We start from the raw sequence: 14,019 nt of genomic DNA on the forward strand, positions 1-14,019 counted from the left end.
GGCCCTGAGCTAATATCCGTGCCCATCTTCCTCTACTTTATATGTGGGACGCCTACCACAGCATGGTGTGCCAAACAGTGCCATGTCCCCACCCGGGATCCGAACTGGCAAACCCCAGGCTGCTGAGAAGCAGAACGTGAGAACTTAACTGCTGCGCCACCAGGCCGGCCCCTGCTTTTGGTACTCTTAATTGTCCAGATATGGCTGGTGGTAGCCCCTTCAAACTGGTGTCCTTTTGACATGCCCCCATTAGTTGAATACCTGCTTGTTTCTGGCACCACAAGATGTTCTCGGCTAACCTTGTATTTCCTTGTCCTGGCTTGGGACCAGCCACATATATTTTTTAAGTCATGAGTTCATACAGATACCTCCAATTCAAATTCAGCATCGAGGGGCTCTTTCTCACCTCACACTCCATATTCTGTCTCCAAACTCTAACAGTGAGAACCCAGGTTCCCAAAAACAGCACATTTACTCATATGCTCTCTCCTGCAGTTACACGTGACAAAGTTTCAGAACCACCATACTAGTACCAAGAGTAACAATAAACCTGCTAATATTTAAGATTTCTTTCCACTTAGTTTTTTCCTTGAGATATATCCTTCTAGGAGAACACAGAGTACTCTGATCAAGTTATTTGGCCAGTTCCTTTCTCTGTATGATTGTTACCAATTTGCTCTACAGCAAGCTTTATGAGCTTTATTATTATTTTTTGTTTGTTTATTTCATTTTTAGGGTTTTCTTTTCTTTCTGGTGTAAGTTTTTGAATGTGTAAGATATTATATGTATAGAAGTATGTAAAAATCTTTACCCAGAGAAGTCTCACTACTCATCCTAGTCCTTCCATCATGTAGGAAGTCATTTTATTAGTTTCTGGTTTACTCTTCCTGCATTTCTTTTGCAAAAATAAGCAAATTTATATGCATGTTCTTGTTTCTCCTTCCTTCTTACATAAAAGGTAGGATACTATTTATACTCATCTGTAGTTTGTTTTTTTCACTTAGTATATCCTGGAAATCATTCCATGGCAGTTCACAGAGATCATCTTCATTCTTTTTTGCATCTATGCAGTAGTCCATTTGAATAAACCATATAGTTTATTCAAACAGTTGCATTTAAGTTGCTTCCAATGTTTTGCTATTGCAAAATAGTGTCACGTTGAATAATGTGTATTTGTTGTTTCTTATTTGTGAGTAAATAACCAGAAGTAGGTTTATTGGGTCAAAAGGAAAAAATATTTTTATTCTCCTCTCCCCTCCTTCTTTTTTTAATATGAAAGGTAGCATATTATATATAGACTGTTCTCCATCTGTCATTTTTTTCAATGACTAATAGTTGTGGAGATCTTTCAATATCAGTATTTTTTAAATAGCTGCAGAGCATTTTTAAAAAGAGCTTTGGAGCAGTCCATGGTCTGATTGTACCATTTGTTTAATCAGTCCCCTGTTATGGACATGTTGATTGTCTCTAATCTTTTGGTATTACAAACAATGCTACAATGAATGCAACCATGTATGGATATCATTTCATGTGGGTCTCTGTCATGCCTGTCTTTTTTCCTTTTGTGGTAAATGTTGTTGGGTTTTTATATCTGTGTTTGATTTCATATCACAAAATTATAACCACAAAGATTATAATTGCCCAGACTTTTAATGGCTCCAATGGAATTTAACTGGAACTCTAGGAGGGTTTTTTTAAGCACACTTTCTTTTTTTCCCTAGGGGAATTATTGGGGGTTTTTGTTTGTTTGTTTTTTGTTTTATTTTATTATTATTATTTTTTTTTGCTGGGGAAGATTCTCCCTGAGCTAATATCTGTGCCAGTCTGCCTCTATTTTGTATGTGGGACATGGCCACAGCATGGCCACCAATGAGTGGTGTAGGTCCACGCCCGGCAACTGAACCTGGGTTGCTGAAGTGGAGTGTGCTGAACTTAACCACTAGGCCATGGGGCCGGCCTGTTATTATTTTTTTCATTGAGGTAACATTGGTTTATAACATTATATAAGTTTCAGGTGTACATCATTATATTTCAATTTCCGTGTAGATTACATCATTTTCACCACCCAGAGGCTAATCACCCCTTTTGTCTTCCTCCCTCTCCTCTTCCCCTCTGGTAACCACCAGTCCAATCTATTCTCTATGTGTGTGTTTGTTGTTGTTATTATCTTCTATTTATGAGTGAGATCATATGGTATTTGACTTTCTCCCTCTGACTGACTTCACTTAATATAGTACCCTCAAGATCCATCCATGTTCTTGCAAATGGCAAGATTTCACCTTTTTTTGTGGCTGAGTAGTATTCCACTGTGTATCTATACCACATTTTCTTTATCCATTCGTCCCTTGACTGGCACCTAGGTTGCTTCCAAGTCTTGGCTATTTTGAATAATGCTGCAATGAACATGAGGGCGTATTGACATGCTTTTGTGTTTTCATGTTCTTTGGATAAATACCCAGCAGTGGGATAGCTGGAACGTATGCTAGTGCTATTCTTAATTTTTTGAGGAATCTCCATACTATTTTCCATAGTGGCTGTACTGGGTTTAAGTAAATTCTTTTTTTTTTTTTTTTAAAGATTGGCACCTGAGCTAACAACTGTTGCCAATCTTCTTTTTTTTTTCTTTCTGCTTTTTCTCCCCAAATCCCCCCAGTATATAGTTGTATATTTTAGTTGTGGGTCCTTCTAGTTGTAGTACATGGGACACCTCCTCAACGTGGCCTGATGAGCAGTGCCATGTCCGTGCCCAGGATCCGAACCAGAGAAACCCTGGGCTGCCATAGTGGAGCACGTGAACTTAACCACTCGGCCACAGGGCCGGCCCCATAAGCAAATTTTAATTGAAGTATAACACATAGGAAAGTGCACACATCATAATTGTATGCTTGATGAATTTTCACAAAGTCAACACCTCTGTGTAACCAGCACCCAGACCAGGGACAGACCATTACCAGATGCTTCTGCCCCCTCAAGGGTAATACTCTCCTGACTTCTAGTTGTTTTTGCCTGGTTTGAAACTTTATAGAAATCTCTGCTCAATGTATAAGTGTTGCATTGCTTTAGCGCTTGGTTGTAGACCATCTTCTGTTTTTTATTTTGCATATACATATATTTATATACACCAAAGTTACCGTTCTAGCAAGATGATTGCCCATTCGCTTCCTTGCCATATGTCACCAACCATTACTTAATGTATGTCTTAGCCCAGGCCTCTCACTGAACTCCTGACTGGAATATTCCCAATGCCTACAAGGCGGCTGCAGCCCTGTCTGGGGGTCTCACAGCACCTCAGACTTGGCATGTCTGTAACGCAGCTTCTTGTCTTCTGCAAGGACCCTGAGCCTCTTCTCATGGTGTTTCCCACGATGGGGTTCTCAGTAAATAGCCCCACCGTCCATTCAGTGGTTTAAGTTGGCAAGGAGGCTTCTTGATGGCCTCCCTCCCCCTACTCCCAAAATCCATCTCAGGACCACTTCAAACTTGCCTTATAAGGGCCTCAAGATTCACTCCCTGCCCACCTCAGCTCTCCAGCCTCCTCTCTAGCTGCTTCTGCATTTACACTCCTTGCTTTGGCCACTGTGGCTTTCTTTCCCTTACTCAGAAGTGTGAAGCTCCTTCCTGCATCAGGGTCTGTGCCTGCTTTCCCCTCTGCCTAGAAGGCTGCCCTGCCCCAGGAAACTCCTCTGTATTCTTCAGGTTTTTCACTTACTGCTTACATTTAATTTCCATGACTGCCTAGACTGGGTTAGATCACCTTGATATATTCTGTGCATGTTTTAATAGCAGCCATCCTTCCCTTTTATATTATTTACTGCACAGGTTATTGACTCTTTCATGCAGAAGGCAGGGACTACATCTGTCTTACTCGTGCTGTCTCCCCACTGCCTGGCAGATAGTAAATCCCCAATAAGTGAACAAATGACTGAAGGCAAAAGCAGGAGGGGAGGGGAGCCCAGCCTGTGAGAGAGGCCAGGGCTCTGCCATGTTCAGAGTTGAGGAATAAATTTCTTCTTACAGAGGTCTGTGGTACCCTTGGGCTTTCTCTGTCACTTGGCTTTCCCTGCATGAGGTCCCCCCCCAGGTTCCTTTCCCACCCTTGGATGGAGTTTTCTGAAGGCAAAGGGCAGGAGTCCCTGGCAGGATGTAGCTGGTAGAATGGTGGCTCTGTGAAGTAGGAACTGCCTCAACGGAGTTCATCTCACCATGGAAGTATGAGGTGGGTCCTGCCCCAGGGAGCTTCCAGCCCACCTGGGGATGAGAGAGAGGCTGGGTTGGGCTGGGTCATGATCCTCATCCTTCTTTGGCTTTTCTTTCCTTCCAGTTCAGGACAAAGAGGCATAGGCAGGCTGCTGGGCCGGCTGGTGCCATCATGGCAGGTAAGGAGAGGGTGGGTCTTGTCGGTAGGATATGGTAGTAAGCATAGGGTGGGTGACCCTCTTCTGGGTCCTTTTATGTCCCCTAGTTTTTGGAGGGCAGGGTCTTTCTGTTCTCTAGTCCCCAGGTTTTCCCTGGTTCCCCACTGAGGCCTGTCTATCCGAGACCCTCACCAAGACAGTGTCTAGCCCTCTGTCAGACCTCTGACCCTGGGGACCAGGGATGGAACATCTTGATGCCCTGGTCCTACTCTCCATCTGACTGTTGAGTGGCACGGGTGGCTCACTCCTTGTCTCCTCTGTCACCATTGCTCTCTAATGGTTTCTGAATTGTCTGGTTTCCAAAGGCTCAGGTGTACAATGCCAGAGCTGGAGGGACCTTTAGGGACTCTCTAGCTCAGCCTCCACCCTAGTGGATAAACTGAGGTCCCAGGGGTGGTGACTTGCCCAAAGCATGAATATTGGAATGCAGGCTGGAGCCCCCCCAGACTCGCACATCTTGCTTCCTCTGCCCAGAACTGTCTCCCAGCTGAAGAGGGTTCCGCAGCCCTGATGGATAGCATTTATTGTTTTTATTCTTCTGAGAGACAGTGACACTGCCTCAGGGCCTTTAATTACTTTGGGAACCTCACAGCAGACCCAAGGAAGCAGGGATGGCTAGGTGGGGATAGTAAAGTAGCCTGTGGCCACAGGGGCTGAGAAGGCAGCTCAGGCCAGGGAAAGAATGATCATATTGGATTGTCGGGGAGGGGAACATTCAAAGTGATACCATGCAATGTGCCTTGCCCACAGAGAAAGTGAACAACTTCCCACCGTTGCCCAAATTCATCCCGCTGAAGCCATGTTTCTACCAAGACTTCGAGGCAGACATTCCTCCCCAGCATCTGAGCATGACCAAGCGCCTCTACTACCTGTGGATGTGTGAGTGCTGTGGGATGGGGGTGGGCCAGGGTGGGTGGGGTGGAGGAGGGAGGAAGGCTGGTGGGTGCTGGGCATTGGGGTAGGATACCTGCAGGCCCGGCTGTCCTTCAGCCCCACTTGCCGCATCTGCATGGGCCACTAGGCCTTTCCCTCCCTGACTCCTAGTAGGCTCCTCTCATTGCCTGACTCCCCAGCTGGGCGTCAGCAGGCCTCTCCTCATCTATTCACAGAACATCTAGATAGGTCTCTGCCTGCAGTGTAATTCCTCTCTTCTTTCTCTCCCTTCCCCTTCCCACTGGAGTAGTTTTCAGGGGAATCTCTGGTGACTGCCTCAGGATTCTGGAGAGGAATACTTCCCTCAAAGCCTCATTTTTCTTGCTTTCTCTGGAAAATTGCTCACAAAGGATAGCATTCAACTGGGAGTTGGGAGATATGGGAGCAAGCTGTGCTGGTCACTCCACTTCCCAAGCAGCAGGTTCCTCATTCGTAGAAAGAAGGTGTTAGCTTATTGACTGCTGTGGTTCCATGCAGCTCTGTGTTGTGTGGTCTGCACTTCTAAGAGTCTAGAGTTCTAATGTTCTAAGATTTTGAAGTCAGGAATTTCAAGGCTCAGGTTTCTGATGGTGTATGGCAGGTTGGTGGGAAAGGTGTCGTCTTAGAGGGATGGGACTTAGCGTGCCCGGGCTGGTCAAAGGTACCTCTTAGGCATGTGCAAGGAGGGTAGCCTGGCTGTCCAATGCTGGGTCTTGGCCCCGAGGTACCCCAGACACCTGCAGTGTGACCATCTCCAGGGTCTGACACGTGTGCTGTTGCCGTGAGTCAGGCCAGCACTTAGCTGCTTACCTGGGGAGATGATTGGTTGTGCCAGGAACATGGTAAAGAAAACTGTCTTTGTAGCAGGTCCTTCATGGAATGGGAGAAAGAGTATGGGGACAGATGGACTCAGTTTCAAGTCCTGGCTTGGCCTTTGGATGGGTAGAGAAGGGATATTTCCCCTTCTAACATGAGAGAAGGAAAGGATGGGGCAGGTGTGGGTAGGTCTGTAGATGTTGAGAAGAGAATGAGGAGGTTGCCTCTGATGGCTTCCATTTTTTTCCAACAAATATGATGTAGAAGTGGGGATGGGAGCTTTGAGGAGAGTAGGATTAGAATGAGAGCACGTTTGTGGACAGAGAGTGAGGACATTATCCAAAGAAACATGACCCCTAAGATTTCTGGGCCATGCACAGGGTCCATTTGAGGTTGGCTGCCATGAGTTTATAGTCCTGCCAGGCTTCTCTGTCGGGCTCCTTTTTTCCTAGCAACATTCAGCTCAGGTACAAATGGGAGTTGTGTTCATCCAGGGTGAATGTGACCAGAAGACAGGGCAGGGGAAGGAATAAGAAAATGAGTGTAACGAATTGTGGACTCTAAGTTGGACAAAGACAGTAGTGGAGCCAGAAAAACACTGATGGCTAAAGAGGAAGTGGCCAAGTCCATGGATGTCCGTTCCAAAGAGGTGGCAGAATAATTGCAGTAGAGGCGCTAGGTCAAGTGAGCTGGAGAGAGATGGGACTGGGAAGAGAGATGTGAACCAACGTAAAAACAGGTTAATGTCTGTTCTGTGTAAAGAGCAAATAGAATCAGTAACAGCACCAAGGTTCCAGGAAATTTGGGGGCAGTAAACAGAGATGGAGGAAATACAGCTGAAGAGCATGGGAAGAAATGCTCACTCTCATTAAGAGGGGCCCCGGGATGGGTGTACCTGCACAGGTGACTGTGTTATCCGGCCAGACTTGGAAAGCACTTCACCTGACCCTGGGCTCTGGGAACTCTGCCCCTGAGAAGATCTCATCCAGGAGCTGGATTTAACGGCTATATATATCCTCCTAAGTCCTCACTAGGCACCTGCCAGATGCTTTGCTCCCAAGGAAATGTGTATAACCCTTGAGATGCTTAAGGGTTCTATTCAGAAGCCAAGGCCATGAATGCCCGGCCCGTTTGAGGCCAAGATTGAGCCCACCTTTCTCTGTTTATTCAGCAGGTCTTTTTGGAGCCTTAAAGGGACTCAGCCTAATGTTTGAGGAAGGGAGTACCGTGATGTCAGAAGACCTGGGTGTGTGTTAGGGCCAGCATCAGAGGAGGAGTCTTTGAGGTCCCTGCTGGCTGTGACTCAGTGATACCATGATTTGGAGGTTCAGCTAGATTATGTGGGCACAGAGGAGAGGGCGCCTGGGTCCTGCTCTTGGGAGCTTCTAGTCTGGTTGATGGGCTGAGATTTGTACTTGGGGAACCTTGAGAACAGTCCAAGGATGGGAGATGAATAAGGTTGCAGTAATAAAGGGAAAGACTTCTTGGGGGAGGTGGCATGATAGTTTTCTAAGAAATGGATTAGATAAAGACTGAGATCCCAGCCACTGCTGCCTGCCCCATTTACCTGCAGGGCAGATCGTAAGACGGCTTGAAGAGATGTTTCCACAAGGCCTTTTACTTTCCCCTTTTCATGCCCCTACCTCACAAGAGAAGATGTAAGGAGGCCATTCATAGAAGGGGAAGGTCATTTCTACCACTCTGAGTCTTTGGAGCACTTCAACGGGGCTTGCTGGGCTGAGGCTCTGGGTTCCTGCTCTGGAGACTCTTTGTTCTCTGAATTTCTCAGATCCCAGGAGCAGGTGTGGGGAGGGGAGTTGGTCTAAGCTCCCAGCTTTCTTTCTTACAGTCTGTACTCCCTCTGTGTGTATATGTGTGTGTGTATCTCATGTATCTGTGTGTGTATATTCACTGATGTGGGTTGTTGACGTGAATCTGTATGAATGCGGTTTGCATGTGTGTTTGTGTGTGTCTGCATCTCTCCACTTACACCGTTTGCATGTGTTTGATTGTTTGTCTGTGTTGAGTTATGGGTGTGTGTGTCCATGTCTGGGTGTTTATGTATCTCTGCATGGGCCTGGGTGTCTGTGTGCATGTCTGGTGTCTGTCTCTGTGTGTGCTTCTGTCTGCAGTGAACAGTGTCACGCTGGCCGTGAACCTGGTGGGCTGTCTCGCGTGGCTGATCGGAGGCGGGGGAGCCACCAACTTTGGCCTCGCCTTTCTCTGGCTCATCCTCTTCACACCCTGCTCCTACGTCTGCTGGTTTCGGCCCATTTACAAGGCCTTCAAGTAAGTGGTTGGTGCTGACCCTGGCTCCTAACCCTGTCTCTGCCCATCTCCCCTGTCTCTTCTCTACATATTTTCTCACTGTTTTTTTTTTCCGTTCCCCAAACTCACTTTCACTTGTTCAGCCTCAGCTCAGACTGCCAGGTAGGATTTGGGCTTCCTGGGAGCTCTAGGCCAGGGTGAGGGGGCTGGGAGTCAGAGCCTTCCTGTTAGTTCCTTCCTTCCTTACTCTCCCTTTGGGTGGGGGCAACATAGAGACCAGGCCCGTTTTTGTTTTGTTTTCTCTAGGCAGCTTCATGTTAAATTTTGCCAATGTGACCACCTGTCTGGATGGAACTGTCCATCTTTGTACCTGTGGGGCTAGCAGATTTGGTGCCAAATGGACCATCTATCCATGTGCCAGTGGAACCAGCCATCCATGTACCACTGACACTATTTATGTGCTAATGAGGTCATACAACTCTGTGCCAAAGGGACTACCCATCTATGTATCACTGGGCTTAGCTATCTTGGTGCCAATGGGTGTCTACCTTGTGTCAAATGGGATTTTCAGTCTTTATGCCGATGGGACTATTCATCCATGTACCAATAGGCTGTCTGTCTTGGTGCCAATGGAGTATCCATCCCAGTGCCAATGGGGCCTTAAATGTCTTTGCCAATCCATCTATGTGCCAATGAGGCTATTATCTTGGTGCCAATAGGGTGTCCATTCTTGTGCCAATGGGACCGTCCATCCATGTACCTGTGGAACTAGATGTTTCGGTGCCAGTGGGGTAGTCCATCCTGTGGACAATGGGATTGTTTATTCCTGCCACAATGGACCCATCTATTTCTGTGCCAGTGGGACCAACCATCCATGTACCACCGAGTGGTCCATATGTGAGGAGATCTCTCCCTATGTAATTATGCACACACAGGACTACCACGTGGAAACTTGCAAGGATCAAACGTTGTCCCATTTTGGCCTCTCAGTTAAGGCCTTTAAATGTCTTCTGTCCATTGTGTACTCACTTAAATTTGGAAGGGTTTGGGAGTCTTGATGGCAGGGAAGCCCTGGCTCTCTGCCCAGTGACAGGAGCCATCTCCTCTGCTGCAGGACTGACAGCTCCTTCAGCTTCATGGCATTCTTCTTCACCTTTATGGCTCAGCTGGTCATCAGCATCATCCAGGCTGTAGGCATCCCAGGCTGGGGTGTCTGGTAAGAAACTGGGGTGTCCGTGACTGACCCAGGGCTCGCATGGGTGGCACCTTGGCTGTGTCTTTTGCTTACCTCTGTGTGCTAAGCTGTATAGCCTGTGGGGACACCATAAGTTATTGGAAGTGTGAGGATTCAGGATAGTGTAGTAGACACAGCCATAGAATCAGAGGGGAAGGAGAACCTTGCAGTGGTTTTTGGGGGTACTGAGGGGCGTCAAGCATCATGAGAGAACCTAAGGCAAAGAAGCCTTATGTCTGAGGAGCTTGTCTCCTGAGCCATGGGAAAGGGTTCTTCCTGAACCACTGACATAGGCCCTTTGGATATCAATAAGGTGGTCCCTTTGCATCCAGTGGTATGGTCCCTCCCTGTGACAATGAGATGGTCCCTTGCTCTAGTGGGGCAGCTACCCCTCACCATGGTGGGTAGCCCCACAGCTGGCCTCTTCCTGCAGTGGCTGGATCGCTACCATCTCCTTCTTCGGAACAAACATTGGCTCAGCGGTGGTGATGCTCATTCCCACCATCATGTTCACGGTCGTGGCTGTCTTTTCCTTCATCGCCCTCAGCATGGTACGTGGTCACCTCAAGGGTGAGAGGGTGGCTTTGGGAAGGGTCTGTGATCTGTCCAAGTTGTAGGAGGACCCAGAGGTCTTCCAAAGGACTCACTCTAGAATGGCTTGGTGGGCTTTGCTCCTGGTGTACAGGGCATGGGTGGGGTGGGGGGGGGATTGGCTTTTACAGTGACTTGTTTCTGGCTCCCATGTCTTTCCTTGGTGGGCTGCCTCTTCCCTTTGATTAACCCTTCCTTGTGCTCCTCCTCCTACAGGTTCATAAATTCTACCGGGGCAGTGGGGGGAGTTTCAGCAAAGCTCAGGAGGAGTGGACCACAGGGGCATGGAAGAACCCACACGTGCAGCAGGCAGCCCAGAATGCAGCCATGGGGGCGGCCCAGGGTGCCATGAATCAGCCGCAGACTCAGTATTCCACCACCCCCAACTACACATACTCCAATGAGATGTGAGCCAGCTGAGCCTACTGGAAGGCAGGGCTGGGAGCCAGTGGGATGGGGGCTGAAGCCACATTGTCTGTTGTGGTGACCAAGCAGGGTTCCCCCTTCCCTTTTCTCCTCCCCAACTTTGTACAAAGAATCAGAGTTATATATATATATATATATATATATGTATATGTCCACCCCTGGCCCCAAACACCCTTTGGATTCTGCTCTTGGCATTCTTAGAGCTGTGGGCTGCAAGGGGAGCTGTCCTGTGCGGTAGTAGCTGTGTCTGTGTCCCCTTGTGAAATAGTGTGCAGTGAAGGTCTCTGTTGTTGTGGTGCTAGATGTATGTTTAGAACTAAGCCAGCCCCCCATCCTCCACCAGGCTGCCCCATCTAACCTTGACCCAGGGACCCCTCATGGGAAGGAGGGAGGCACAGCAGAGAGCCTGGCCCCCTCCCCAGGGTTATGAACTGAAACTGTTTCCACTTCTGGTCTTCCTGGGAAGCAACAGTATTTAGCATTCATGGGGGTGGTAGGTTGGCGGGGGGCGCAGACAGGCAGGGGATCTTCCCTTGCTCCTTCTGATCCGGGTCTGCTCCCCCTCAACTTCCTCCTCCTCTCCTCTATTCCTGCTCTCATATTCCCTGTGGTCTCTTCTCTCACCCAGGGTCTCTCTCTTCCCCATGTGGCTTTTCTTTGTTTTCCCCAAGGCTGAGTATCCCTGTTGTATCTGCTCCTGAGACTGAGCCCATTCCCATATCAAGGAAGCAGGCTGGGGAGCTGAGCCTTAGCCCTGATGTGGGAAGGCACATAGCCGGAGACACAGAGCCCATCTGGGTACCTGCCTCCCAGGGAATGGAAATGTTGGGTTGTCTCCTTGACTCTCAGAGCTTGGCCTGCCAGGGCAGGCTCCTGTTTTCCCTGCCTTGCTTCCCCTTTCTCTTCCCAGAGCTCCCTCAAGCCCCTCTGCTTATGTCCCTCCCTGCACCCACAGCTGCTGTGGCCTGATCCTTCTACCTTCCCCCTCCATGTGCCAGGTGGTGTCTGCCATCCACAAGGGTAGATTCCACTGCCTTCCCTGAAGAGCTGGATGGTGTCCAGGCAATTTTCAGGTGTAAAGGTACAGCTGGAGCAGAGGGTATGTAAATAATTATTGGTTCCTGGGTGGAATTATTGGCCCAAGCCCACTGGGCAGGTGCTAGGTGTCTCTGAATGACCATTGGATTCCTGGGAGCAGTAGCTGTTCTGTTTGGGTCTGGTAGAAGGGACAGGCTCAGAGGCCTAGGCCTGGAGGGGAAAGCAGAGGAGAAGGCAGGCAGGACCCAGTGAGAGGGGAGCATGCCCCACACCCCCACCCCAGCTTGCTCTTGGTCACAGGACAGTTCTGGGCATTTGAACTCAGGGCCTAGCAAGAAGCACAGGCCCAATCCTATCCACAAGCACAAGGGCCGGGATGGATTTCAGGGTAGGCAGGGTGGGAGGGGAGGCTCTCTGGCTTTTTCTTTTAATGAAGATTACTTGCTCCCTCTGCCTACCAGACTTGATTCTTGCCCTCCCTCATCCTGTCAGAACCCCCTTTCCCTTCCAGGACAGTGATTTCAGGTCTGGGGGGCTGTTACATGCCAAGCATTGTGAGAATGTTGCTGGTGGAGGCCCTTGCTCTCTCTGAGGCTTGTAGGGAAGTGGGTTCCCACCTAAGGAGCAGTTGCCTGTTTCCCACCCCAACTTCTGCCTGGGCTGTTTGGCCTGAAAAACCAAACCCCGCTTGGCCACTCAGGGCTGGCTCCAGCTTGGAACCCAACACCTGGAATTTCAGGTGCCATCCTGAGCTTTGGGCTCCAGGCATACCATTTTTCTGTAAGAGGATCCAGGACCTCTGGAAAGTTCTCTTCTTAATGGTCCCTTAGGCTTGGGCCAGAGTGTGATTGGCTGTCTCCTCTATCACTTTCTCTCTGGAAAGCAATTACAGCCCTTAGTACCTGAAAAGAGATCTTAGGTTTAGGCTCTTTCTCCCCTTCCCTCTCCCCCACCAGAGACCCCTGGCTCCCTTTCTCTTAGTCTGTCTGGTCACTCTAGGAGGCCTGTGGTCCAGCTGCCAGCCCAACATCCACGACCTGTTGGATGCCACTTCCAGTCGATCTCCTATCCTATCTGCCTTTCCTCTTTCCTGGCTCAGACCTATATGGCCATGCCCTGGCTCTGCCCTTGGGAAGGCCTGCTAGCTGTGTGTGGCCTGGCTTGTCCAGGCCCTGGGATGCTGCATCTCCAGGCAACTATGCACTTTGAGGGGAGGAACCAGTATAAAAAGTGGGGACTGGGCACAGATTTATCTTTGCTAGATGGTCTGGCTTGGGGGTTGGGTGGAGGAAGGCCCAGGTCAGTTCTGGGAATCTTCAGGTCTGCAGCCAGCCAGTGACCTGCCTTTGCATTCTGTGGTGCCCACTGCTCCTCCTTGTTTCTGGGAGACACAGACCATTCTCCAATTGGCAGTTGACCTGCCTGAGCCAGTGTGTCTGTCTGTGGTAACTGAGTGAACCATAATAAAGGGGAACATTTGGCCCTGTGTGTCCTGCTGCGTCATGTGTCTTCATGTGGGCCTGTGTGGAGCTTCACCGTGGGCTGTGGGGCATGGAGGTAGGAGTGGTCAAATGGGTCTGGGGCCTGTCATTCCCAGGGGCCAAAAGTTACACACCTCTGTGTGGTTCTTTCTCTGAGGCAGCCCTGAGTAAGCCTTGAAATTGTCACAAAGGCCTCCTGCCTATCAGGAGGAGGAGTTCAGAGCTCCCTGAGGAGGAAGTAGAAGGCTGGATCAGTGGGTGGGGGTCAGTTTGGCCCAGACGGCTCCTGCAGGCAAGGGCAGGGGCAGAGCACAGAAGGCCCCACCTCAGCTCTCATCAGTAGAGACTGGCAGCTGATTGAGCAGCCTCACAGAACACAAGGGGACCAGTGGCCTGTGGATGCTGAAGAATGAAGAAGGCAGGGAAGCATACCCAACGTGCTTTCTCCTGCTGCTTTCCCTTTGCCCAATGCCTGTCCTCCATTTGGTGTGCTGTCCTGGTACTCTAAGTTCCTGGTCATCCTTCAAGATTCACCTTGAGTGACTCCTTCTCTGAGAGTCTGTGCTTCCCTGCCTCTAGTTGCATAGTCCCCACTGCTTCCTCAGGGACCTCAGTCCGTAGTTTTCTGTGTCTCTGCTTGTCTCAAGAGCAGAGAAGAGTCCGATTTATCTCTGTATCCTGTGCACTTAAAACATAGAAAAGGCTCAGTAAATATTCAGTATGAAGTGCCGCAGTGATGAGCACTGTGTCTGTGTGGGATGGGGGTGGAGGGTGAGGGGTCGCACGGTTACACCAGACCCAGGCTACAGCACAGCAGACACCAAGAACGCGAAGCCAG

General features: G+C 49.2%; 1 protein-coding gene across 1 annotated transcript; it reads left to right on the forward strand.

The window, feature by feature from the left end:
• The first annotated feature begins 5,143 nt into the window (after nucleotides 1-5,143).
• LOC124235152 (secretory carrier-associated membrane protein 5-like) lies at nucleotides 5,144-10,759 on the forward strand. Its single transcript, XM_046652760.1, has 5 exons — nucleotides 5,144-5,294; nucleotides 8,276-8,432; nucleotides 9,526-9,627; nucleotides 10,079-10,196; nucleotides 10,453-10,759. The coding sequence occupies exons 1-5, from the start codon at nucleotides 5,144-5,146 to the stop codon at nucleotides 10,645-10,647; spliced, it is 723 nt and encodes a 240-aa protein (XP_046508716.1). The 3' UTR covers nucleotides 10,648-10,759.
• Nucleotides 10,760-14,019: the final 3,260 nt, after the last annotated feature.

This window comes from Equus quagga, chromosome 2 (assembly GCF_021613505.1).
Source record: "Equus quagga isolate Etosha38 chromosome 2, UCLA_HA_Equagga_1.0, whole genome shotgun sequence".
Taxonomy (NCBI): domain Eukaryota; kingdom Metazoa; phylum Chordata; class Mammalia; order Perissodactyla; family Equidae; genus Equus; species Equus quagga.